This window comes from Gobio gobio (genome assembly GCF_949357685.1).
Source record: "Gobio gobio genome assembly, chromosome: 24".
In the NCBI taxonomy this organism is placed as follows: Eukaryota; Metazoa; Chordata; class Actinopteri; order Cypriniformes; family Gobionidae; genus Gobio; species Gobio gobio.
The window spans coordinates 10,662,061-10,685,643 of record NC_137120.1 but is presented as its reverse complement, the minus strand read 5'-3'; the positions used below and the strand labels follow the sequence as shown (position 1 = coordinate 10,685,643).

Genomic DNA, 23,583 nt, shown 5'->3' with positions numbered 1-23,583 from the left:
GGGCCCTCTCCCTAGACGGGGCCCTGGGTAGTCAGGTCCACTTTTCCCCCCACTATCACGCTCATGGGCACACACACCATTATAGTGGGAAACCCAGCATCACCATTTCCAGCGTATAACAGCCCTCTCTCCGATGCAGCAATTGACATCTGTCCTCTGCCAGAGCCCCAAATGAAACGCTAGGTCCCCCTTTTTTTTTTTTTTTGAAAAAGGATCAGCAATCCCATCTGTAAGCTACCAACAGGCATGTGAGCATGGCCGTCAGGCTCTACGGCACACGGCGTGCTGAACGCTCAAGCCCCTATGAAAAGGGCAGGACGAACAACGCACCGACATGGCCATGTTCTCATGAGAGAACATGAACCACCCACAAACACAGTCTCAGCATGCTTGGGATGCGATAGAGGAGTGGGGGCCCGAGGGGATGTACCCGACTGAAAGGGAACTGCATTAACAAAAAAATTATAATAATGACATTATTGCTCTTTCCAGAATCAGTTTTTGTGTGCTTGAGACGAGTAAAGAGCTGTTCAGATCAATGCAATTATTTAATGGTGTTACCTACATGAATATGTATTTCAATATTAAATCATAATATGGGTTATCAATTGAATAATGTGTGTGGAGTAGATTTTTCCATTGTACTATTATTGTAATAATATTGAATAATATTTTTTATAATACTTGTTAAAAGCTGTAGGTAACACTTGCCTTCTTGATCAGTTTTTCTGTGTTTCCTGCAGATGCAGAAGATTCCAAATCCTGCAACAGTGATCAGAGATCCAGCAGAGATCAGCACTATCAGAGCTACAAAGACTCGATGATATGAAGGAGAGAGTCCGTCCATCTCTGTGATGATAAAGAAAGAAGTGACTGCATCAGTCTGATCTACAACAGAAGACAGAGATCAGGTCAGTAAATAATCACATATATCAGTCGTGCTGCCGTACCTGCACATGTGTGACAGAGTTGAGTGATGTTGGGATGTCTGGTCTGGTTGCTGATGGGATTGTTGAGCACACAGCTGTAGGTGTTTTTATCCTGATATTCCACCTCCAGAGGTAGAGAGAGACTGATGCTGAGATCAGACACTCTGATGCTGGACAATAAACTGTTTCCTTTGTACCAGGAGAGAGTCACATGACTCACATTCAACACTGAACACACCAGTGAACAAGATGATGATGATGATGATGATGAAAAACATTGTGAAGAGTTACTGCTGATGACAGGAACAGGCAGATGAGCTGAAAAACATGAGAGAATAAGAGGAAAACTGATAAATACAAAGTTTTGTCCTGAAACTCTAGATGGATCACATTGTTATCTGCTGTGAAGCTGAGCGGTTGCTGTGGCATCAGCATGACAGAAATCTAATTTAAATTCTTGGTTTATTGCAATGAGTGAAAGTTCACTATAATGACAGTAAGTGTGTTTGTCATCACACACTGAAATCTTAAATCATTTAAAAATGTAAATAGTTCTAGTAAAATAAAACAAGATTATGTGAATGTTTGACAAACAACGTGTTTACTCACCATAGACAGAAACACTGAATGTTTTTGATGTTAGATCCAGTCCACTTATCCACAGTTTATAAACTCCAGCATGTTCAGTTGTGATGTTTGTGATGGTCAGAGATCCAGTTCGATGATCCAGCTTCAGTCTGTCTCTGAATCTCCCATCAAGAACATCATCAAATGTGGAGAAGATTTGTCTCTCAATGCTAATTTTAGCTATCCGAGACTTTTCAGCCCCAAATTTCCACAGTATGTCGACTTCAAGTATTTCAGTAAGATCAGAGTTTAGAGTGACAGAATCTCCCTCCATCACTGACACTGACTCACCAAACGCACCTGATGAACACAGATAAATGTGTCTGATGGTTAATAAAGCTTGAAATCTGTTATGTTTATACTTTGTAGATGAAGACACGGACACGAGATCAGTACAATGTAGTCTTTTTACTCAGATCGATTGTGCGTGACGTCACATAGGTACGGGTAGTACAACCATACAAAATACATGACATCCCCCTTCTTTAGTTTAACTATCCAAAATGTGCCTCTGTAAACAATTCTAACTTCAACTCTTTACAACATAATATTTTAATTAGACAGTTATATATAAGTTAAATAGAACCTCTGTTTTTATGAGAAATCTTGTGAACATTGAGCTTTGTTTTTCTTTGCTTTTTTTTAACTGCACAAATTATTCAAAACAAAACTCAGGTTACTGCAGTGTACCTTTGTGGTGCATACCACTGTTCAGTCCATGTATCTTGAGGGCATTTTCACTTGTCTACCTGACTTGGTTATATATCTATGTGGCTGAGACTCGGGAGATTCAGTGTTTTGTGAGTCCTTGTCGATGGTAGAAGATTGAGTGTCATTGACATGCGAATCCATCTCACCATTGGTGTCATTGACTGTATTGTCTGTTGCTGTTGTGAGACTTTCCTCTCCAGTCTTGAGAAGATGTTTTCTGTTCCTTCTGTATATTTTCCCATCTGGAGTTTGTACAATGAAGGATCTTGGTTGCTCATGTCTTTTTATGATTACCGCAGGTTTCCATACATCTCCTCGTTGCACTCTCACTCTTTCTCATATGTGAACATCTGGAAGCAATTTTGCTTGTCTTGCCTTTGTTTCAGGTCATCTTGAATTTGTATGTTGCTTTTGGGCTGCAGCAAGGTGACTGAGGTAGGTATCTTGGATTTCAACCGACGTCCCATTAGTAACTGTACAGGTGAGTACCCAATACCATCCAATGGCGTGTTTCGGTATTCCAACAAAGCAATGTAGGGGTCACTTTTGCCACTCTGAGCTTTCTTTAACAAGTTTTTTATGGTTTGGATTGCTCGTTCAGCTTGTCCATTTGACTGTGCATGTCCTGGGCTGGATGTCACATGCTCGAATTCCCATGCTTTTGCAAACTTACTGAACTCTGTGCTGGCATACTGTGGACCATTGTCTGAGACTACAGTATCTGGTATACCATGCCTTGCGAACATAGATTTCATGGCCACGATCACACTCTGAGCAGTTGTATCAGACAGTTTGCTGATTTCTGGGAATTTAGAGTAGTAATCAACAGACAGTAAGTAATCTGAACCATTGTAATGGAATAGATCTGTGCCAATTTTTGACCAAGGTCTTCCTGGTATTGGATGTGATATCAGTGGTTCTCTTGGATTACTGTTCTTGTGTGTGTTGCACACTGGACATTGAGAGACAAACTTTTCAATTTGGTTTGACATGTTCGGCCAATACAGAACATCCCTGGCTCTTTCTTTGCATTTTACAACTCCAAGGTGTGATTCATGAATTTTCATCAGCATTTCTTGTCTCAGTTTGCTTGGAACTATAAGCTTTGCAGATTTGAAAAGGAGTCCTGATGTGAAGCTTATTTCTTCTTTGAATGTCCAGTACGCTTGAATCAGCTTTGGAACATCACTTCTTTCTTTAGGCCATCCATCCATGGTCATTTTGCGCAGTAGTTGCATTTCTTGATCAGCAGCTTTTGTACTGCGGAAGAGACTCAGCTTTTCTTCAGACATAGGCAGATGCGATGTTATCCAGCACATCTCTAACTCTTGACCAAGTAAGTCTTCTGCATGCTCATTTAGGTATGCACGACTTAGTGCATCCGCGATGTGCATCTCTTTACCTGGTTTGTAGGTTACCTTTAGGCTGTATCGCTGAAGTCTGAGAAGCATGCGCTGTAATCTGGGTGGAGCTTGTCGCAGCGATTTCTTGAAAATACTTTCCAGTGGTTTGTGATCACTTTCAACTTCCACTTCTTTGCCGTAGATGTATTGATGAAATTTTTCGCATCCATAAACTATGGCAAGTAGCTCTTTTTCAATTTGCGCATATCTTTTTTGAGCATCTGTGAGCGCACATAAGCCACTGGTTTTTTATCTTGCAGAATGAGTGCCCCGATGCCTTCTGAGCTGGCATCAACTGAAAGTGTCACTGGTTTCTGTACATCAAAGAATTTCAGTGTTGGAGCATTTGTCAGTAAATTCTTCATTTTTGTGAAGCTTTCTTGTTGCTGTTCCTCCCAGTGCCACTGAACATCATCTTCTAGCAGCTTTCGAAGAGGAGCACTGACGTCAGATAAATTTGGAATGAATTTGGATAGGTATTGCACCATACCCATGAATCTCATGAGTGCTTGCTTGTTTTCAGGTGGTGGCATTTGCACTATTGCTCTCACCTTTTCATCATCTGGCTTAAGACCTTCTTCTGAGATGATGTGTCCAAGATATCTTATCTTTGACGTTCGTATCTGGCACTTGCTCTTGTTTAGTTTTAGATTCCATTCCTTTGCTCTTTCCAGCAGCTTGATGAGCCTGTGATCATGTTCTTCTGTTGTCTCTCCCCACACTAGGATATCATCGATGACATTGACCACACCTTCAAGACCTTCTAACATTAGCGCGACTGCACGCTGAAATACTTCACTGGCTGAAGACACACCAAATGGTAATCGAAGAAATCTATACCTTCCTATTGGCGTGTTGAACGTGCAGAGTTTCGAGCTCTCATCGTCCAGTTTTATTTGCCAGAATCCTTGATTAGCGTCCAGAACTGAGAATATCTTTCCATTTGGCATGCTGGATACCACTTCTTCCACTGTCAGTAGAGGGTAATGTTCACGCTTTATTGCTTTATTGAGGTTTTGTGGGTCCATACATATACGTATCTTGTTCGGTTTCACCACTGTTACCATGCTGTTCACCCAGTCCGTCGGTTCTGTTTGCTTTATTATTACACCCATGCTTTCCATCTTATGTAGCTCTTCAACTATTTTGTCTTTGAGTGCTACAGGAACCTTTCTTGGTGGATGAATCACTGGTGATACATTGGGGTCTGTTTTGATGTGATGCTCAATTGGTAAGCAGCCAAGGCCAGAAAAAAGGTCATCAAAGCCTTTCAAGGGGTCATTTTTAGTCTTGATTTCGTATATTCTTTTCACCATCCCTAATTTTTCACAAGTTGTGCGTCCAAGAATTGCAGGTACGTTGTTGTCAACCACTTGAAATTGAATATTATGTTTTTGGTTTCTGTAGGTGAAGGTCAGCTGAACTTGTCCCACCGGTGACATCTTGTGGCCAGAATATGTAATTAAGTGACAGGTGGATTTTTTGAGTTTTCTTTGAGTTTCCAGCGACTTAAACATATTGTTGGGTATTACATTACATGCTGCCCCTGTGTCTAATTTAAATGTAATCTTCTTGTTGTTTATTTTCAGGTTTTCAGTCAATTTGTCTGTCTTACTTTGTCTTTCAGTGGTGACCGTGTGCACATCAATGGTTCCAACAAAGAAATCATCTTGTTCGTCACTATGTTCATCTTGCTCTATTGCATGCATTTTCTTGGTGAAGACGTGCATTCTGCACATTTTTGCAAAGTGGTTTCTTTTGTTGCATTCTTTGCAAATTTGTCCATAAGCTGGGCACTTTTTGTATTCATGTTGGTAGCCACATCTTGAACATTTCACGTTCGCTTTGTGGTGACTTTCCATTGTATGCTGGTTACCTTTCTGTTCACTTTGCACTGTTTTGCCTCCTCTTTTCTTTGGATGTTTTACACTGCTTATCTTGTTTACGTCTATTTCTTCAACTAGCATTTTCATCTGATTTGACGTTAACTCGTTGGCCCGGCAGGTGTCGATTGCTTTTTCCAACGTGAGGTCTCCCTCGCGTAATAATCTTGCACGAACATTGTTGTCCTTTATCCCGCAAACGATTCTGTCCCTGATAAGTGAATCAGTCAGATCGCCAAATTCACAGTCTTTCGCCTTGTGTTTAAGATCTGTGACATATGCATCAATTGTTTCTTCTGAGCTTTGCGCTCTCGTAAAAAACATGTGGCGAATGTACGGCAGATTCTTTCTGGGCTCACAATAGTCTTTGAATTTCTTTTTTAGTTCCTCTATTTTATTCACTTCTCGCTCCGTGAACTGGAATGTGTTGTACACTTTAATGGCTTCTTCACCCGCAATATGAAGAAATGTAGCACACTGCACTGTCTCTGATTTTTCTGCCATGCCACTCGCAATGAGGTACAACTCGAATTTCTGAAGCCATACCTTCCAATTCTCCGCCAAGTTGCCTTGAAGAGACAAAGCTGATGGTGGCTGCAATATTGACATCTTTTTCAGTTGTGCTTTTCGATTCTTCTATCCATCCGACCTCTGACACCATGTTATGTTTATACTTTGTAGATGAAGACACGGACACGAGATCAGTACAATGTAGTCTTTTTACTCAGATCGATTGTGCGTGATGTCACATAGGTACGGGTAGTACAACCATACAAAATACATGACAAAATCATTTGTAGTTTTTCTTCTTTACATGTGAAATTGAGAACATCCAGAGCAGCAGAAACTCAGAACTAAATGAAAGGTGAGATTTATTAACAAACACTCAGGGCTGGTTGCATCACTTAATGCTAAAACTTAATCTACGGTTCATTTGGTCTGCCGCGATGGATTCGCCATTGTAATTAATCAGCAACGATTTTAATATTTAATTTCCTTTTTGACTGACAACCAGAAACTTCCTCTCTGACATCAGTAGCTCTTATAAAGAGAGAGACTGTCAGAATCAAGCAGAACATATATAATATCTTAAAATATGTGATATATCTTAAATGTAAAGTAAAACCAGGATCAAAATGATGGTTTAAAAGTAAGTCTGTAATTTTTAAACACATTTTGGTACAACTGAATTATTAGATAAATCTTGATTTAAACTAGACTGAAGTGTAATTTGTTTGGTGCAACACATCTTTAATCTTTAGTTAGTTTTAGAGTCATCTGCTGTAGAGGAAAATCAGTGTTTAAAGAGACGTCATTTATCGAGAACAAACTCAAATAAATACAGCAGATTGAAAGTACAAGTTTAATTGAGCTGGACTTTTCTATACGTTATTTTGAAAAAAATGAGACCTGCACATTTTGACTAAAATATTTTGATGACTTCTGTAGATGTTTATGATCACTACAGAAGTATTTAAAAGATGTATATTAATAATAATAAACAGAGACATTTACATTCACTGTATAACAATGTTCATGATTCATTTCATAAAGAACAGCAAAAAAGGTACAAAAGCTGCGACGGAGATGGGACTCTTTCAAAAGGTGCACCTATTTATTGCTAAAGGATGCATATTATTATTTTAGTACCTATATATTATAGATATATATTAGTACCGTTTGAAAGTGTGCCGCCCCAGTGACAGCTTTTGTAATTTTTTTTCCTGAGAGTGTAGCAGCCACTGTATTACTCTGAAATGGCAAAATATTAAACCATAAAAAATGTTTATTACTTACCAATCAGACGGTACCAACGCAAACTGAATAAAACGCATGTGAAAAACACGTGAAACATTTTCTTCAGTTGTTCAGTGTCACATCTAATCTGCTGAAAACACTGAATCCTCCCCCGACAGAGTCTGACCCTCCTATAGTTTCACTCACTGCATGAGCATATGATATAATGTTATAGTTCATCTGGCCCTTATTAAGACTTTAACTGTTCTTAATGAGTGAGATATTCTTTATTTTTATCATTTAACATACTTTTTGAAAAGTAGTAAATGGCCAAAAGCATAACTAGCGATTTTAAAATAGTTGAAAATTGTGCATATGTATTCAGTTCTTAGTGTATGGAAAAAAATTACAAAGTTAAAAGCGTGTCTGATCTGACAGTGCCAGTGCCAGACGTTCATCTGCTGAGTCAAACTGAAAAATGCTGCGGTTGATTTTTTTTTCTTTTTTTCAGACATGTGGTTTGATCAGTTGTGTAGACAGACTTGTTCGTGAGAGAACGGGTATGGAGAGCATGCGTGTTTAGTTTGTAGGTGAAGAGTTGCTTCTATATGAACAGCTTTGAACTTTAATCTACAGAAACATGAGAAACTGCATTTGATAAGACATGAAAACAATTGAAACACAATGATCATATTTAACACAGTCATTCACAAGTTTAGTCGGTATTTATTTTTAAATTTTTTTAATGAATCATTTTATATTAACTTAGTAAAAAAATGGATGCTTTATTACAGGTGAAATCAGGATGTGAGTTTGTATGATGTTAATTAAGTTGTTCAAGATCATCTATGAGACTCATGAATGTTTGTCAGATGTGCGAATGTGTGAATGATGTTCTTCTGCAGTTTGCTTGCATGTGTTACATTAACAGACTGAATCTGGATCATCAGACTGGATCTCTGAGCATCACAAACACAGACTCTGGACTCTATAAACTAGATCAACAGTAAAATCATAAAGAGCTTCAGGGTTACTGTGGATAGCAAGTGTAACTTAGTCGTTCACTGCATTATCCTTCAAGGAATGTTAAATACAGCATAAGACTTGCATACTACATCAGAATATATTATACTTGAATATATTATTATCATCCATTGTGTACATCTCAGATGCACCATTTTCACTCGTTGGATGATAAACAGGTGCCCATAGACCCATAGAAAACCCATAGACTTGCATTGAAGGAGCAACCTGAGCGATATCTAGAGAGCAAAAGATCACAGAAACTTGAGATGGGCTCTTTTGACTGATAAACACCCTGAGCACGCTAGTGTTATTGTTCCAGATGTGAAGTCGCATTTTGAACACTAGACTCTATTGATCAAAAAGAACTCTACAACATTGAAATGTGTATTCACTTTTGGGGCTTTAGAGGACAGACTGAAGTTTTGACTCTTTTCAAAGACGACACTTGGCAGATTATTGCTGAAGTGAAAAAGTTTACAAATGTGAACTTAAAGTTACAGAATTGTGTTTAGTGTTATGAAAAACGAAAAAAATTTTTTTTTTTTTTTAAGAAATACAGTCACCTAAAGGATTATTAGGAACACCATACTAATACTGTGTTTGACCCCCTTTCGCCTTCAGAACTGTCTTAATTTTACGTGGCATTGATTCAACAAGGTGCTGAAAGCATTCTTTAGAAATGTTGGCCCATATTGATAGGATAGCATCTTGCAGTTGATGGAGATTTGTGGGATGCACATCCAGGGCACGAAGCTCCCGTTCCACCACATCCCAAAGATGCTCTATTGGGTTGAGATCTGGTGACTGTGGGGGCCATTTTAGTACAGTGAACTCATTGTCATGTTCAAGAAACCAATTTGAAATGATTCAAGCTTTGTGACATGGTGCATTATCCTGCTGGAAGTAGCCATCAGAGGAGGGGTACATGGTGGTCATAAAGGGATGGACATGGTCAGAAACAAGGTAGGCCGTGGCATTTAAACGATGCCCAATTGGCACTAAGGGGCCTAAAGTGTGCCAAGAAAACATCCCCCACACCATTACACCACCACCACCAGCCTGCACAGTAGTAACAAGGCATGATGAATCCATGTTCTCATTCTGTTTATGCCAAATTCTGACTCTACCATCTGAATGTCTCAACAGAAATCGAGACTCATCAGAACAGGCAACATTTTTCCAGTCTTCAACCGTCCAATTTTGGTGAGCTTGTGCAAATTGTAGCCTCTTTTTCCTATTTGTAGTGGAGATGAGTGGTACCCGGTGGGGTCTTCTGCTGTTGTAGCCCATCCGCCTCAAGGTTGTGCGTGTTGTGGCTTCACAAATGCTTTGCTGCATACCTCGGTTATAACGAGTGGTTATTTCAGTCAAAGTTGCTCTTCTATCAGCTTGAATCAGTCGGCCCATTCTCCTCTGACCTCTAGCATCAATAAGGCATTTTCGCCCACAGGACTGCCGCATACTGGATGTTTTTCCCTTTTCACACCATTCTTTGTAAACCATAGAAATGGTTGTGCGTGAAAATCCCAGTAACTGAGCAGATTGTGAAATACTCAGACAGGCCCGTCTGGCACCAACAACCATGCTATGCTCAAAATTGCCTAAATCACATTTCTTTCCCATTCTGACATTCAGTTTGGAGTTCAGGAGATTGTCTTGACCAGGACCACACCCCTAAATGCATTGAAGCAACTGCCATGTGATTGGTTGATTAGATAATTGCATTAATGAGAAATTGAAGCGGTGTTCCTAATAATCCTTTAGGTGAGTGTATATATATATATTATATATATATATATATATATATATATATATATATATATATATATATATATATATATATATATATATATATATATATATATATATATATATATATATATATATTCAAAAACGCGGTTTACTCTAAAACTGCAAGAAAATCAAAGCCATAAAACTAAACAAGTTGAAGAGAAAGAAAAATAAGAGCTTTCAGTCAGATGTTGTTTGGGCGCAAATTCCTCTCCCATTCATTTCCAATGTGCTAATTTTTGACCGCAAACAATACAAGTATGACCATCTAACCATCTTTTCGAATCATGTCCATGATTTGTGTGTATGTGTGTGTGTGTGTGTGTGTGTGTGTGTGTGTGTGTGTGTGTGTGTGTGTGTGTGTGTGTGTGTGTGTGTGTGTGTGTGTGTGTGTGTGTGTGTGTGTGCGTGTGCATGTGTGCATGTGTGTGTGTTTTCACATACACTATATTGCCAAAAGTTTTGGGACGCCTGCCTTTATATGCACAACTTTAATGACATCCCATTCTTAATTCGTAGGGTTTAATATGGAGTTGGCCCACCCTTTGCAGCTATAACAGCTTCAACTCTTCTGGGAAGGCTTTCCACAAGGTTTAGGGGTGTGTTTATGGGAATTTTTGACCATTCTTCTAGAAGCGCATTTGTGAGGTCAGGCACTGATATTGGACGAGAAGGCCTGGCTCACAGTCTCCGATCTCATTCATCCCAAAGGTGTTCTATCCCAAAGGTGATTCAAATTAGGAGGTGGAGATTTACATGTTTCGGTTCAGAGAGGTGACATCATCTCCGGCTGGCCTCTTGTTGCTTAAATGGGATCTATTGTCTGTCGGCATTTTGGGATTGTTCAAATGGCATAAACTTTCTTATTGCATTTTATGAAACCCCTAGAATTATGTAATAAATCTTATTCATTATATCAATCTTTTGTTTTTAATTCCCTTTATTGCAGCGGCCGTAACACTTTCACTGGAACTAAGGGGCCAAGCCCAACCCCACACCATAATCCCCCTCCACCAAACTTTACACTTGGCACAATGCAGTCAGGCAAGTCCCGTTCTCCTGGCAACCGCCAAACCCAGACTCTTCCATTTGATTGCCAGACAGAGAAGCGTGATTGGTCACTCCAGAGAACACGTCTCCACTGCTCTAGAGTCCAGTGGGGAAACCCATTCCATGAAGCTCTCTGCACACTTTTCTTGAGCTAATCTGAAGGCCACATGAAGTTTGGAGGTCTGTAGCTATTGACTCTGCTCTCTGTTGCTTCTAGCTTATATAGAAGAATAACTTGATTTGAGACATGAATGACGTGTTTTGGTAGTTTTGAATGTGACATTAACTGCTGTGCCAAGCTGAAAGTTGGTTAAGAGAACTGTGTGAAGAGTTTTGAAAAAGTGACCTAACTGTTGAGAAATGTGTCCTAGCAATTGTAAAGAAAAGAAAAAATTTAAATCTTGTAAATATCGTGTTCCTGATGGGTCACATATATAATATACTCAGAACACCGGCAGGATAATAGTCTCCTGTTGAGCTCACAGTGATGATGCTGTTCTTCAAAAACACATCAGATGGAGCCATTTATCAGTTCAATTAATATCATACCACTGATGTGTAAATATCCTTTACTCAAGCCAACTAGCAGTTCAATTCAGTCCTTAAAGGGTTAGTTCTCCCAAAAATAATTAGCCCATGATTTACGCACCCTCAAGTCATCCTAGGTGTATATGACATTCTTCTTTCAGACGAATACAATCAGAGTTATACTAAAAATGTCCTGGCTCTTCCAAGCTTTATAATGGCAGTGAATGTTGCTCTGTCATAAAAGCCCATGCCCATGCAAAATGCTTACGCTACATCTGACGACATTGCACACCAGTTACACTGGTCTGACGTAGCGTAAGTATATTTTTTGCTGCTGGAAGGAGGTTTAAAATAACGTGATCAGTCACGTGACATTTGCATGATACCATAAGGCTTGTTTGACTTGATGTAGCGATGCACAGACCAATTGGCAGCTGACTTGAAGCAGTGCATGACGGTTAGACATTGTCCGACTTGAGACAGCGCCGACGCCACGTGACAGTGACGTATGTCAACAACGTGCCACGAGAGCGATTTGAGAGAAGTTGGCTAATACAGCCGGTGCAGTTTCTCTAGAGCGGCTGCACCAGACTGCACAGACTCTGATGATGACACAGCTGTTCCACGATTGGCCAGATTCACAGCATGACAGCGATCACGTGTGTTTCGTGTTTATTCTAAAACCACTAATGCTCACAAATCAGTTTTTTATAACGGTAAAACCTCTTTTGATGTAGTCGCAATGTTATATTGTCATGTTTATCGAAATAAAACTGATAAAAACGTAGACCCCACTTCATTGATAGTGTAGGCTCATATGCTTAACTTGTCACAATACAAAACGCGGAAGCAAAGATGCAAGTAACTCTTTAATAAAGTCAGAAAGACAACACAATTCAGGGCCTCGGATGGGCTGGTGGCGTAGAGACAAGACGGTCAGCGTGATGGTGAAGTGAGGTGACGGTGAATCCAGTGCAGGTGAACATCCAGACAAGACAATCCACGAAGACACCGAACAGGAACTGGGAATGAACACGACTGCAGACAGGAACACGGAGACCACACACTGAGGACACCAAACAACGATCTGACAAAGAGAGGAGAGTGAGATGAGTATTTATAGGTGAGTGAATTGGCAACAGCTGGTGCGGGAAATTGAATTCAGCTGACGCGCTGATGATCCAAATGAGCGGAAATTTCCACTCACACACACCCACACACACTAAACAACAAATACATGAGACATGAAGAAAACAGTGAATTCATGAACCGTGACAGAACTTTATTCTTGTACAAACAGATGCTGTATTAAGCAGTGTGTAACGGGGTATGTAGGTTCAGGGAAGAAGGAGGCGGGAACCGGCGAACAATCAACAACAACTTTAATCAAATAAATAATCAAAGTGAAAGTAAAAGCGGCAGCCCCTCACGGACAACAACTCCTCCGTGAGACACGACAACTCGTCCCGCTCTCATGGTCCCTCAGCCTTGCTGCTCACCACATACCCTTCGCAGGCCGGGGGGTACTCCCGACTCTTCCTTGCGGTGCCATGCAATGGTACTGGACACTCGGTGGACGGCTCGATCCACTACTGAGGGCAGCCGGCAGCGAGTCCCAGTCCCGCGCTCCCTGCTCCTCCCGAACATGGCGGACGGCTGCAGGCACCGGCTCAGGGCAAGCGCTGGCGACTCCTCCGCTCCCTCTCGGACGGCAGCCACCCCACCTCGACCCAGGGGCACGGCAGCGAGCTCTCCGTCCAACCGGATCTTCACTCGCTCCAGCACCATCGCCTTGGGCAGCCACTCGTGGTCTTCTCTCTTCCGCGCTGCCCGAACTCCTCAGCACCGCGATCCCCCTCAGCAGCGAGGGCTCTTCGACAGCATGTCCCTCCTTCCTCCCGGGAGGCGGGAACCAGCGAACAATCAACAACAACTTTAATCAAATAAATAAACAAAGTGAAAGTAAAAGCGGCAGCCCCTCACGGACGACTGCCGCGCACACACATAACAAAACGTAAATAAAACAGGTCACCCTGGCTATTTGCCGAAGTATGTCTATTCTGCTGTCCAGCAGGAATAGCACTAGATCGGGGCATAGGTAAGGGGACTCTGCCTTCTCGAAAGTAGGTGAGTCTCGACCTTAACGCTGAGATAGTCATGTTCCCACGGTGGGAACATGAACTATAAACGCTGCTTCAGCATGCTGAATGCCCAGACACGCAAGACAACAAATGCGACTGTCAGCTGGTGACAGGGAACAACCACATACAGAAACACACGGGTGGAATGACATCTTGAAAAAGACGCAGTGTCACACCGTGTACTCTTTTTGGGGAAAAAGCTCTTTTTTAATGTGCTGAAGCACACAGGGAATCGACCGCGGCAAAACACAATGAGATGTGCAGCCCTGTGTATGCCCTCACTGTTTTGGGGAACGCCTCACCAAACCCACAGCAATGCTGTGAACACATGCTGTGGGCTCCCAGAAGTGATCCCAATTTGTCTGAGACGTCCGATGTACGTCAAACGTGACCGTCTGAAAGGGAAACAAAGCTTTTTGAAACTTTGAATCAGTTGCTTCAAAAAAATATCGAAGCCACACGCTGGTGACCCCTGCTGGACAGAACAGTGGAAATGCAGTCAAAACATGCATAAAAACACCTTCTAAAAACCAATTGCAAAGGCAATTAACAAATCATATAATAGCATTTAATAAGAAGTGTCTTTATGATATGTGTTATTTTATTAAAATTTAGTTTTTTTTGTTTTATGGATTAATCAGACCAATTAAATACTTTTAACTACAGCTTTTGATTTTTATTATTCAAAGGTGTCATACTATATACATTTCTATGTCTAAAAATGTCTAAAATTGATCCAAGATCAAGTAAATTATAATGTAGACAACCACTAGTTTATGGGTTCACAGATATTATCGCCCCCTAGCGGCAAACCATTAAATTTTCCAAACGGTTCTGACATAACGAAACCTTGCTACCGAAGTCATGTGACTTTAGCAGTCTGATTGGTTCAACACAAATTACTTACAAAGGTTTTGAAGCTTCATGAAGCGTGTTTCGAAAGCGCCCATTGTAGCTACCTGGCTTAATAACGGATTGAGTCTTGGACTGGTGATTCCCACACTTTATTGCGATCATCGCCATCATGCATCGTGGGAATCAACCCGTAAGAGCTTTGTACAAAAAACAAAAACAGCAAATGAATAAACCATGAAACAAACATACATGAAAACAAATAAATAAACTAAATGATTCAAAACTTACCCAAACATACTACAACATTCGAAACAAACAATCTTTACACAAAGAAACTAAATCAAAACACACAGATAGCAAGAAGTCAAAGCCCGTACCTTGTTCTCCATTTAAACCAGAAGCTAAAAACTCCTTACACTGTGGACCATTATTGTTACGACCTTATGCGTCTAGGCCCCATTCCATACTGTTTGGACAACACTCAATATATCCACATCCTCCGCTCAACCGGATGTCAAAATAAAAGACCTTCGTTATCATAACAAATGAAACCAAAGAAAAGCTGTAAAACAAATACCACGCAGAAATACACAAATAAATCATATCAAGGAATATAAAGAAAAATAATAATAATAATAATTAATGAAAAATAAAACAAACAATACAAAGCAAATTATTAACACCCATCACTTTGTTTATTCTTCAGGTCTTCCTCTGTGAGAACAACAGCATATGTATAAGCGCACTGTATCGGGTAAAGTAGCACTATTATTAGAGAGATGTGATTTTATGCTTTGGACACTAGAGAGCGACGGTATACTTGTGCTGAATTTGCCAAAATATCCAGCAGGACATATGTGTGTTTGTGTGTGATACTGTAAACCATGCACTTCATATTCAATTTTCTATTTATTTAAACAAGAGCAGACCGAGTTATAGAGAACAGTGAAGGGTGGGATCAATATTTAATAAAGTTAGTACATTTCCATATGTGTTAAGATAAAAAATAAAACATTTATGTGGATGTCGTGCTTTTTGTACACCATGATACATAACAACATTTCAGACATAGCAATCTTATGAGAGTGCATGTGCAAAAAAAAAAAAAAAAGTGAAAACACAACAGAGTCAGAAGAAAAGCATGCTGGCAGAGATGTTGTATTTGATTTTGATCACCGATTTGGGGCGATATTTCCATACACAGCCTCCTTTGATTTCTGAAAGGAAAAATATACAGTCAATCAGGAGCATAAATATAATATAATTTTACTTCAAATAATGCTGGCTTTACAAGACCTTATTCAAGTTTCTGTACTAGGCATAGTTTTGAGATTTGAACATTTTAATTGATTGTATGTATTGTTAAATGATCACTGTCATCTACTTGATGTATAAAGGCTTATATTCTTATCTGGAGGATAGCATATATTTTCTAGTAGGGGTTCCTTCCACAGTAATCAGTCGACAGACCCATCATAATGCATATTTACACAGTCTGAATCATTCCCTATACCCTATATAGTGCACTATGTGCCATTCACCATGCAAGATAGTAAATGTGTGAGCAAGTGTATGATTTCACTTTATTTATAATGTAGTCGTGGTGCTTTGTGAGTTCACGTCAGAGGCTCAGATGGAAGACAAAAACTTGAATAAAGTCGTTATTTTGTTTAGTTTTTTGCGCACAAAAACTATTCTCGTCGCTTCATAAAATTATTGTAGAACCACTGAGATGGACTTTGTAACGACGTCTTTAGTACCTTTTATGGGTCTTGAGAGAGGAAATGTCATTGCTGCCAATGGAGGCCTTTCTGAGCCTTCGGATTTCAACAAAAATATCTTAATTTGTGTTCCGAAGATGAACGGAGGTCTTTCGGGTGTCGAACGACGTGAGGGTAAGTAATTAATGAAAGAATTTTCATTTTTGGGTGAACTAACACTTTAAGGCTAACATATTCATTCTAAAAGCCAAACAAACTTTATAGACTTCAATACATTGCCAAATAGCCTAATGTATGCCTAACAATAGGCTTAGAGAAAAGCTTATTTTAATATCAAGATCCTTTTTCTTGTGATTTTGCTCAACTATAGTCTGCAAAGAAACACCACATTGATTATAGACTATTAACACCATCATATCCCATAAGGATGACTTTATAGGCATTTTTTAATAGTATTTTTATTAAATATATATATATATTTACTTTTTATGTACTTTTGCCCTTACCAAACTCATGTAGAAGAACATTTAATTGTAACGTAAAATTTTAACAGCGCAAGTTTTTCAGAAAAACATGCTTTTTCGAGTCGTTCCCTACTGAAGGTAATTATCAAGGTTGACCATCCACATCTGTTCACTGGCTGTCTGATGAATATACAAAAATTCAAACAGACTGACTGCAACAACTTCTTTGAACACATTTATAAATGATCTTACCTTTTTTCGTGTTTTTGGTTTACTCAATGCTGAATCAGTTCTGTCTTTCTCCTGTGTCTGGGCTGCATTAACAATAACATAACGCAAACATGTTAAAACTACAAAGTTTTCAATCATATATTGAAATTGGTGCCTTATAAAAGATAAATACTTTAACATATGCATTAATTGTTTGATATCCTGACCTAATTTTTTACGTTTCCTGCAGATGCAGAAGATCCCAATGACTGCACCTACAATCAGCAGAGATCCAGCGGCAACAGCAGAGATCAACACTATCAGAGAGTGTGAAGGAAACTGTGTGTCTAGCTCTGTGAATATAAAGAAAGAAGTGACTGCATCAGTCTGATCTACAACAGAAGACAGAGATCAGGTCAGTAAATAATCATCAGCCGTGCTGTCGTACCTGCACATGTGTGACAGAGTTGAGTGATGTCCAGATGTTGAGTCTGGTTGCTGATGGGATTGTTGAGCACACAGCTGTAGGTGTTTTTATCCTGATATTCCACCTCCAGAGGTAGAGAGAGACTGATGCTGAGATCAGACACACTGATGCTGGACAATAAACTGTTTCCTTTGTACCAGGAGAGAGTCACATGACCCACATTCACCGCTGAACACACCAGTGAACAATTTGATGATGATGATGATGATGAACATTGTGAAGAGTTTCTGCTGATGACAGGAACAGGCAGTCGAGCTGCAGAACACGAGAGAATAAAGAGAAAAACTGATAAATACAAAGTTTTGTCATGAAACTCTAGATGGCTCACATTGTTATCTGCAGTGAAGCTGAGCGGTTGCTGTGGCATCAGCATGACAGAAATCTAATGTAAAATGCTTGGTTTATTGCAATGAGTGAAAGTTCACTATAATGACAGTAAGTGTGTTTGTCATCTCACACACTGAAATCTTAAATCATTTAAAAATGTAAATAGTTCTAGTAAAATAAAAAAAGATTATGTGAATGTTTGGACAAATGACGTGTTTACTCACCATAGACAGAAACACTGAATGTTTTTGATGTCAGTTTTGATGCCCTTATCCACAGTTGATAATCTCCAGCATGTTCAGTTGTTATGTTTGTGATGGTCAGAGATCCAGTTTGATGATCCAGCTTCAGTCTGCCTCTGAATCTCCCATCAGGAACATCATCAAATGTGGAGAAGATTTGTTTCATTCCTTTGATTTTTGCTATCAGTGACTTTTCAGCTCCAAATATCCACAGTATGTCTTTATCTCCATGTATTTTAGTAATATCAGTGTTTAGAGTAACAGAATCTCCCTCCATCACTGACACTGACTCACCAAACACACCTGATGAACACAGAGATTTTACACAGATTAATGTTTCTGATGGTTTATAAAAGCTTGACATTAGCTGAAGTGTTTCTTCTGAAGACTTGAGAACAGTCAGGAAAAAAGGTACAAAAGCTGTGACTGGGACGGAAACCCTTTCAAAAGGTCTATGGATCAGGGCCGTGCAGAGAGTTCTTCAGGGGCAGGGGCTCAAATGTAAAAAAGGGGCAATATGTAAATATATATATATATATATATATATATTTATATATATATATATATATATATATATATATATATATATATATATATATATATATATATATATATATATATATATATATATATATATATATATATATATATATATATATATATCCTTATGCTCATCAAGCCTGCATTTATTTAATCAAAAATACAGAAAAAAACAGTAGCCTAATATTGTGAGATTTTATTACATTATGTTCTTTTAAACTTTTTATTAATCAAAGAATCTTGAAAATAGTATCACAGTTTCAATCATTGACATTAAATCCTCATATTAGAATGATTTCTGAATGATCATGTGACACTGAAGAGTGGAGTAATGATGCTGAAAATACAGCTGTGATCACAGGAATAAATTATATTTTAAATTATTTTAAAATAGAAAAACATTATTTTAATAATATTTCACAATATTGCTGTTTTTTATCAAATAAATGCAGGCTTGATGAACATAAGAGACTTTCATAATGCTGCATAATATTCAAAAATGGTAATATAATAAAGTCCTTTCACGTATCTTCACATAATAGGCCTGTATGCCGGTGGCACTTGGTTTTTGTTAACTTTGATAGTTTCATGAAATGGTAAATGGTGTATCAATATACATAAATACAAGTGAATTTAACACTTACCATTAATGCGACGTTTGCTGCTGCTGCTGCTGCTGTGGTTTTGTGCATGGATTTGTTTGTTGTCTGTTAAAATTCATTTTGTCAGTGATACTTTTTTTAAAATGAGACAAACCGCAGGAAATCGTTCCACAAACGTTAGTTCGTCTGTCCATGTAATTTTCAACCGATTTATGAATAAGAACAGAAAATTACCGCTTCACATCGCCCAATGGAATTTGAACTTGCTTTGCCAGATCACGATTGGTTGGTGTATATACATGACAAACGGGCATTGGTGAATTGTGTAATACTTTAAAATATATAATATATAGATTTGTAATTAAATCAACACATTAGCTCTGATTATGGATGAAAAAAAATATTGGTTTACTTTTTTTCCCGTAAGGCCACACACTCTCTGAAAGGACCATATTTGGCTCGAGAGCCGCTTCCGAACAGTGGAAAATCAGCTGTCAATCAAAACGCATGCGATCCATAGCAACGCGTTATGGCAACGCCTCAACAGAAATTGTCCGACTTTTGAGCCGTTCGTTACTATTGTATACATTGTCATGTTATAATAATCACATTTATTTAGTTTTGTTGACCACGATATTATCATTGATATTTGTCTGAGAGGGGCACTTTTGATTCATTTTGAAAAAGGGCAGGGGCTCGAGCACCCAAAGCCCCCCCCTCTGCACGTGCCTGCTATGGATACACATTAGTACCTTTTGAAAGTGTGACAGCTTTTGTACCTTTTTGTGTAGCAGCCACTGTATTACTCTGAAATGGCAAAATATTAAAATAAAAAATATTTTTATAACTTACCAGTCATTTGGCACCAGCACAAACTGGATAAAACGCATGTGAACAACATTTGAGACATTTTCTTCAGTTGTTCAGTGTCTGATCTAATCTGCTGAAAACACTGACGCTGGTGTGAATCCTCCCCCGACAGAGTCTGACCCTCCTATAGTTTCACTTGCTGCATGAGCATGTGATATAATGTTATAGTTCATCTGGTTTTTAATGTTGTTTAACGTAATTTTTAAAAGTATGCATAGTTGTAACTGTGTTTAATGGCTTAAAGCATCTCTAGTGTTTTAACATTGTTGTGCATTTTTATTCAACTCTTAATGTTAGTGTATAACAAAACAAAGTACAGTTAAAAGCGGATCTGATCTCACAGTGCCTGCTTTACTGAATGTTCTTCTCAGTCAAACTGAAACCTGTTGTTGATTCTTTCTTTTTTTTCTTCAGAGATGTGGTTTGATCTGTTGTGTGGACAGACATCTTGCAGGTGAGAGAATTAGCGAGAATCAGTGCATGTGTGTTTAGTTTATAGGTGAAGAGTTTCTTCCTGCCCTGCTTCTATATGAGCTTCTTTGAACTTGAATCTACAGAAACAAGATGAGAAACAAAGCAATAGTAAAACAATGATCATAGATTGTGATTGTACTGGGATGCTTTATAACAGGTGGAATCAGGATGTGAGTTTGTATGATGTTCATTAAGTTGTTCAAGATCATCTATAAGACTTGTGTTTGTGTGAATGTGTGAATCAGTGATGTTCTTCTGCTGTTTGTTTGCATGTGTTACATTAACAGACTGAAGCTGGATCATCAGACTGGATCTCTGAGCATCACTAACCCCAGAAACACAGACTCTGGACTTTACTCTAAGAGCTTCAGTGTGACTGTCGATAGTAAGTTCACTGCATTGTCCTTCAAGGAACGTTAAAATACAGCATAAGACTTGAATACTATATCATTATCATCATCCATTGTACATATCAGATGCATCATTTTCACTTGCTGGACAATAAACAGGTGAAAAAACCCACAGACTATTGAAGGAGGAACGCAGAGTGTGGAATGAGCAGGCAGGGAAGCGAATCTAAGCGCAGGAACATTTAATGACACAACTAGAAAAGAAACAAGGAACTCATAAACCCCATCAATACATAAGTACAACGACTGATAACCCACAGGTGGAACACAAGCATAAATACACAGGGAAAACTAGCTAAACAAGGTAAGGCGTGACAGATAGGAAACACCTGGAGAACTAAATCAGCATGAAAAACTACAAAGAGCTACAAAGCAACGCCCCACAAGACAGGAAATAACGTAAAAGCCCCCCCCCCCCCCCCCCCCCCCAAAGGAAACTTTACAAAAGTCCAGATGGAAGGTGGAACGGAAGCAGAACAGGGGGAGGGATGGAGGGCCGGGACCGTGGAGTGGAAGACGGCCTGTTCGGACGGCCAGAATGGACTAGGCTGAATAGGCAACCAAGGGAAAACTAATCATCATGAAAAACTACAAAGAACTACAAAACATGAATCAGATTTTGTGTGTGTGTGTGTTCACACTCACTATATTGCCAAAAGTTTTGGGACGCCTGCCTTTACATGCACATGAACTTTAATGACATCTCATTCTTAATTCGTAGGGTTTAATATGGAGTTGGCCCACCCTTTGCAGCTAAAACAGCTTCAACTCTTCTGGGAAGGCTTTCCACAAGGTTTAGGAGTGTGGAATGGGAATTTTTGACCATTCTTCTAGAAGCGCATTTGTGAGGTCAGGCACTGATGTTGGTCGAGAAGGCCTGGCTCACAGTCTCTGCTCTAATTCATCCCAAAAGTGTTCTATTGGGTTGAGGTCAAGACTCTGTGCAGGCCAGTCAAGTTCCTCCACACCAAACTCGCTCATCCATGTCTTTATGGGCCGACGCTTTGTGCACTGATGTGCAGTCATGTTGGAACAGGAAGGCCCATCCTCAAACTGTTCCCACAAAGTTGGGAGGGAGTCTGAAATTGTCCAAAATGTCTTGGTATGCCGAAGCATTAAGAATTCCTTTCATTAGAACTAAGGAGCCAAGCCCAACCCCTGAAAAACAACCCCCACACCATTATAACTTTGTTATAATACCACTAGCAGTTGACCGTGGAATATCTAGTAGTGAGGAAATTTCACGAATGGACTTATTGCATAGGTGGCAACCTATCACGGTAACACGCTTGAATTCACTGAGCTCCTGAGAGCGACCCATTCTTTCACAAATGTTTGTAGAAGCGTCTGCATGCCTAGTGCTTGATTTATACACCTGTGGCCATGGAAGAGATTGGAACACCTGAATTCGGTGATTTTGGAGGGGTGTCCCAATACTTTTGCCAATATAGTGTATGCAGTGAATACTATGTGGTTGTGTGTGTATGGGGGGGGGGGGGGGGGGGGGGTATATGTTAATCAGGATGTGAGTTTGTATGTTCATTAAGTTGTGTAAGATCATTCATGAGACTCATGTGTGTTTGTCTGGTGTGTGAATGTGTAAATCAATGATGTTCTTCTGCTGTTTGTTTGCATGTGTTTCATTATGAATCCAGACATATCTCAACTCATAATCTTTATGATCTACATTTTCACAGCACTTTCCTGTATATATTTGTTCCACTATCCAAAAAAGGTTTACACACAATCTGTGTCACCTGTTGTGTAGAGCTGTGATGCTGTTTTTAGCTGCTGGTATTCAAAACCACCAGATGGCGCCACTCAATATCATGAATTTATATTTTATCAAAATAAAAGCTAAGCTTCTAGCTTATATAGAAGAATAACTTGATTTAAGGCATGAATGAAGTGTTTCCTGTTGAGCTCACAGTGATGATGCTGTTCTTCAAAAACACACCAGATGGAGCCATTTATCAGTTAAATTAATATCATACCACTGATGATGTGTAAATATCAAAGGATTCAACTTCTGACCTTTACTCAAGCCAACTAGCAGATCAATTCAGTCCTTAACATGAACCCAGTGTGTAAATAACATTTATTATATGCTTATATTAGATGCTGGAGCTGATTCCTGCTAGAATGCACCATTTCCACTTGCTGGATGATAAACAGGTGAAAAAATCCCACACTAGATGGCGCTCTATGCATCTGTAAGCACACTTTCTATTACATTCATTAACCCTACTGTTAGATTGAACTGCACCATAATGTGGAGGAAAATGTTTATTTATACATTCAAAACTATTCATTTATAGTATTAGCCAATAGCAGTGACTTTTTGGAGTCTCTTAGATGGATGTGACATTTGCATGATACCATATTACAACAGTGAACCATTGAATTTATTCTTTAAATTACAGAATTTATACATTGATTTCAGTCTAAAATTGACAAAAACAGGATATGATCTTTATGAAAAATAGGGTGTGAATAATTATTCTATACTCTTGCTGGAAATAACAACTGAAACCAGCACTGCGTAACAAAGCATG

The 23,583-nt window shown here is 39.2% G+C and overlaps 1 protein-coding gene across 1 annotated transcript; it reads right to left on the bottom strand.

The window, feature by feature from the left end:
- Positions 1-15,853: 15,853 nt before the first annotated feature.
- LOC307120150 (CD48 antigen-like) lies at positions 15,854-20,133 on the bottom strand (the record flags this gene model as incomplete). Its single annotated transcript, XM_079807038.1, has 6 exons — positions 15,854-15,898; positions 17,119-17,180; positions 17,316-17,468; positions 17,525-17,818; positions 18,115-18,435; positions 20,127-20,133. 6 exons carry the CDS (start codon positions 20,131-20,133, stop codon positions 15,854-15,856), a joined length of 882 nt encoding a protein of 293 aa, XP_079663164.1.
- Between the last annotated feature and the right edge of the window lie 3,450 nt (positions 20,134-23,583).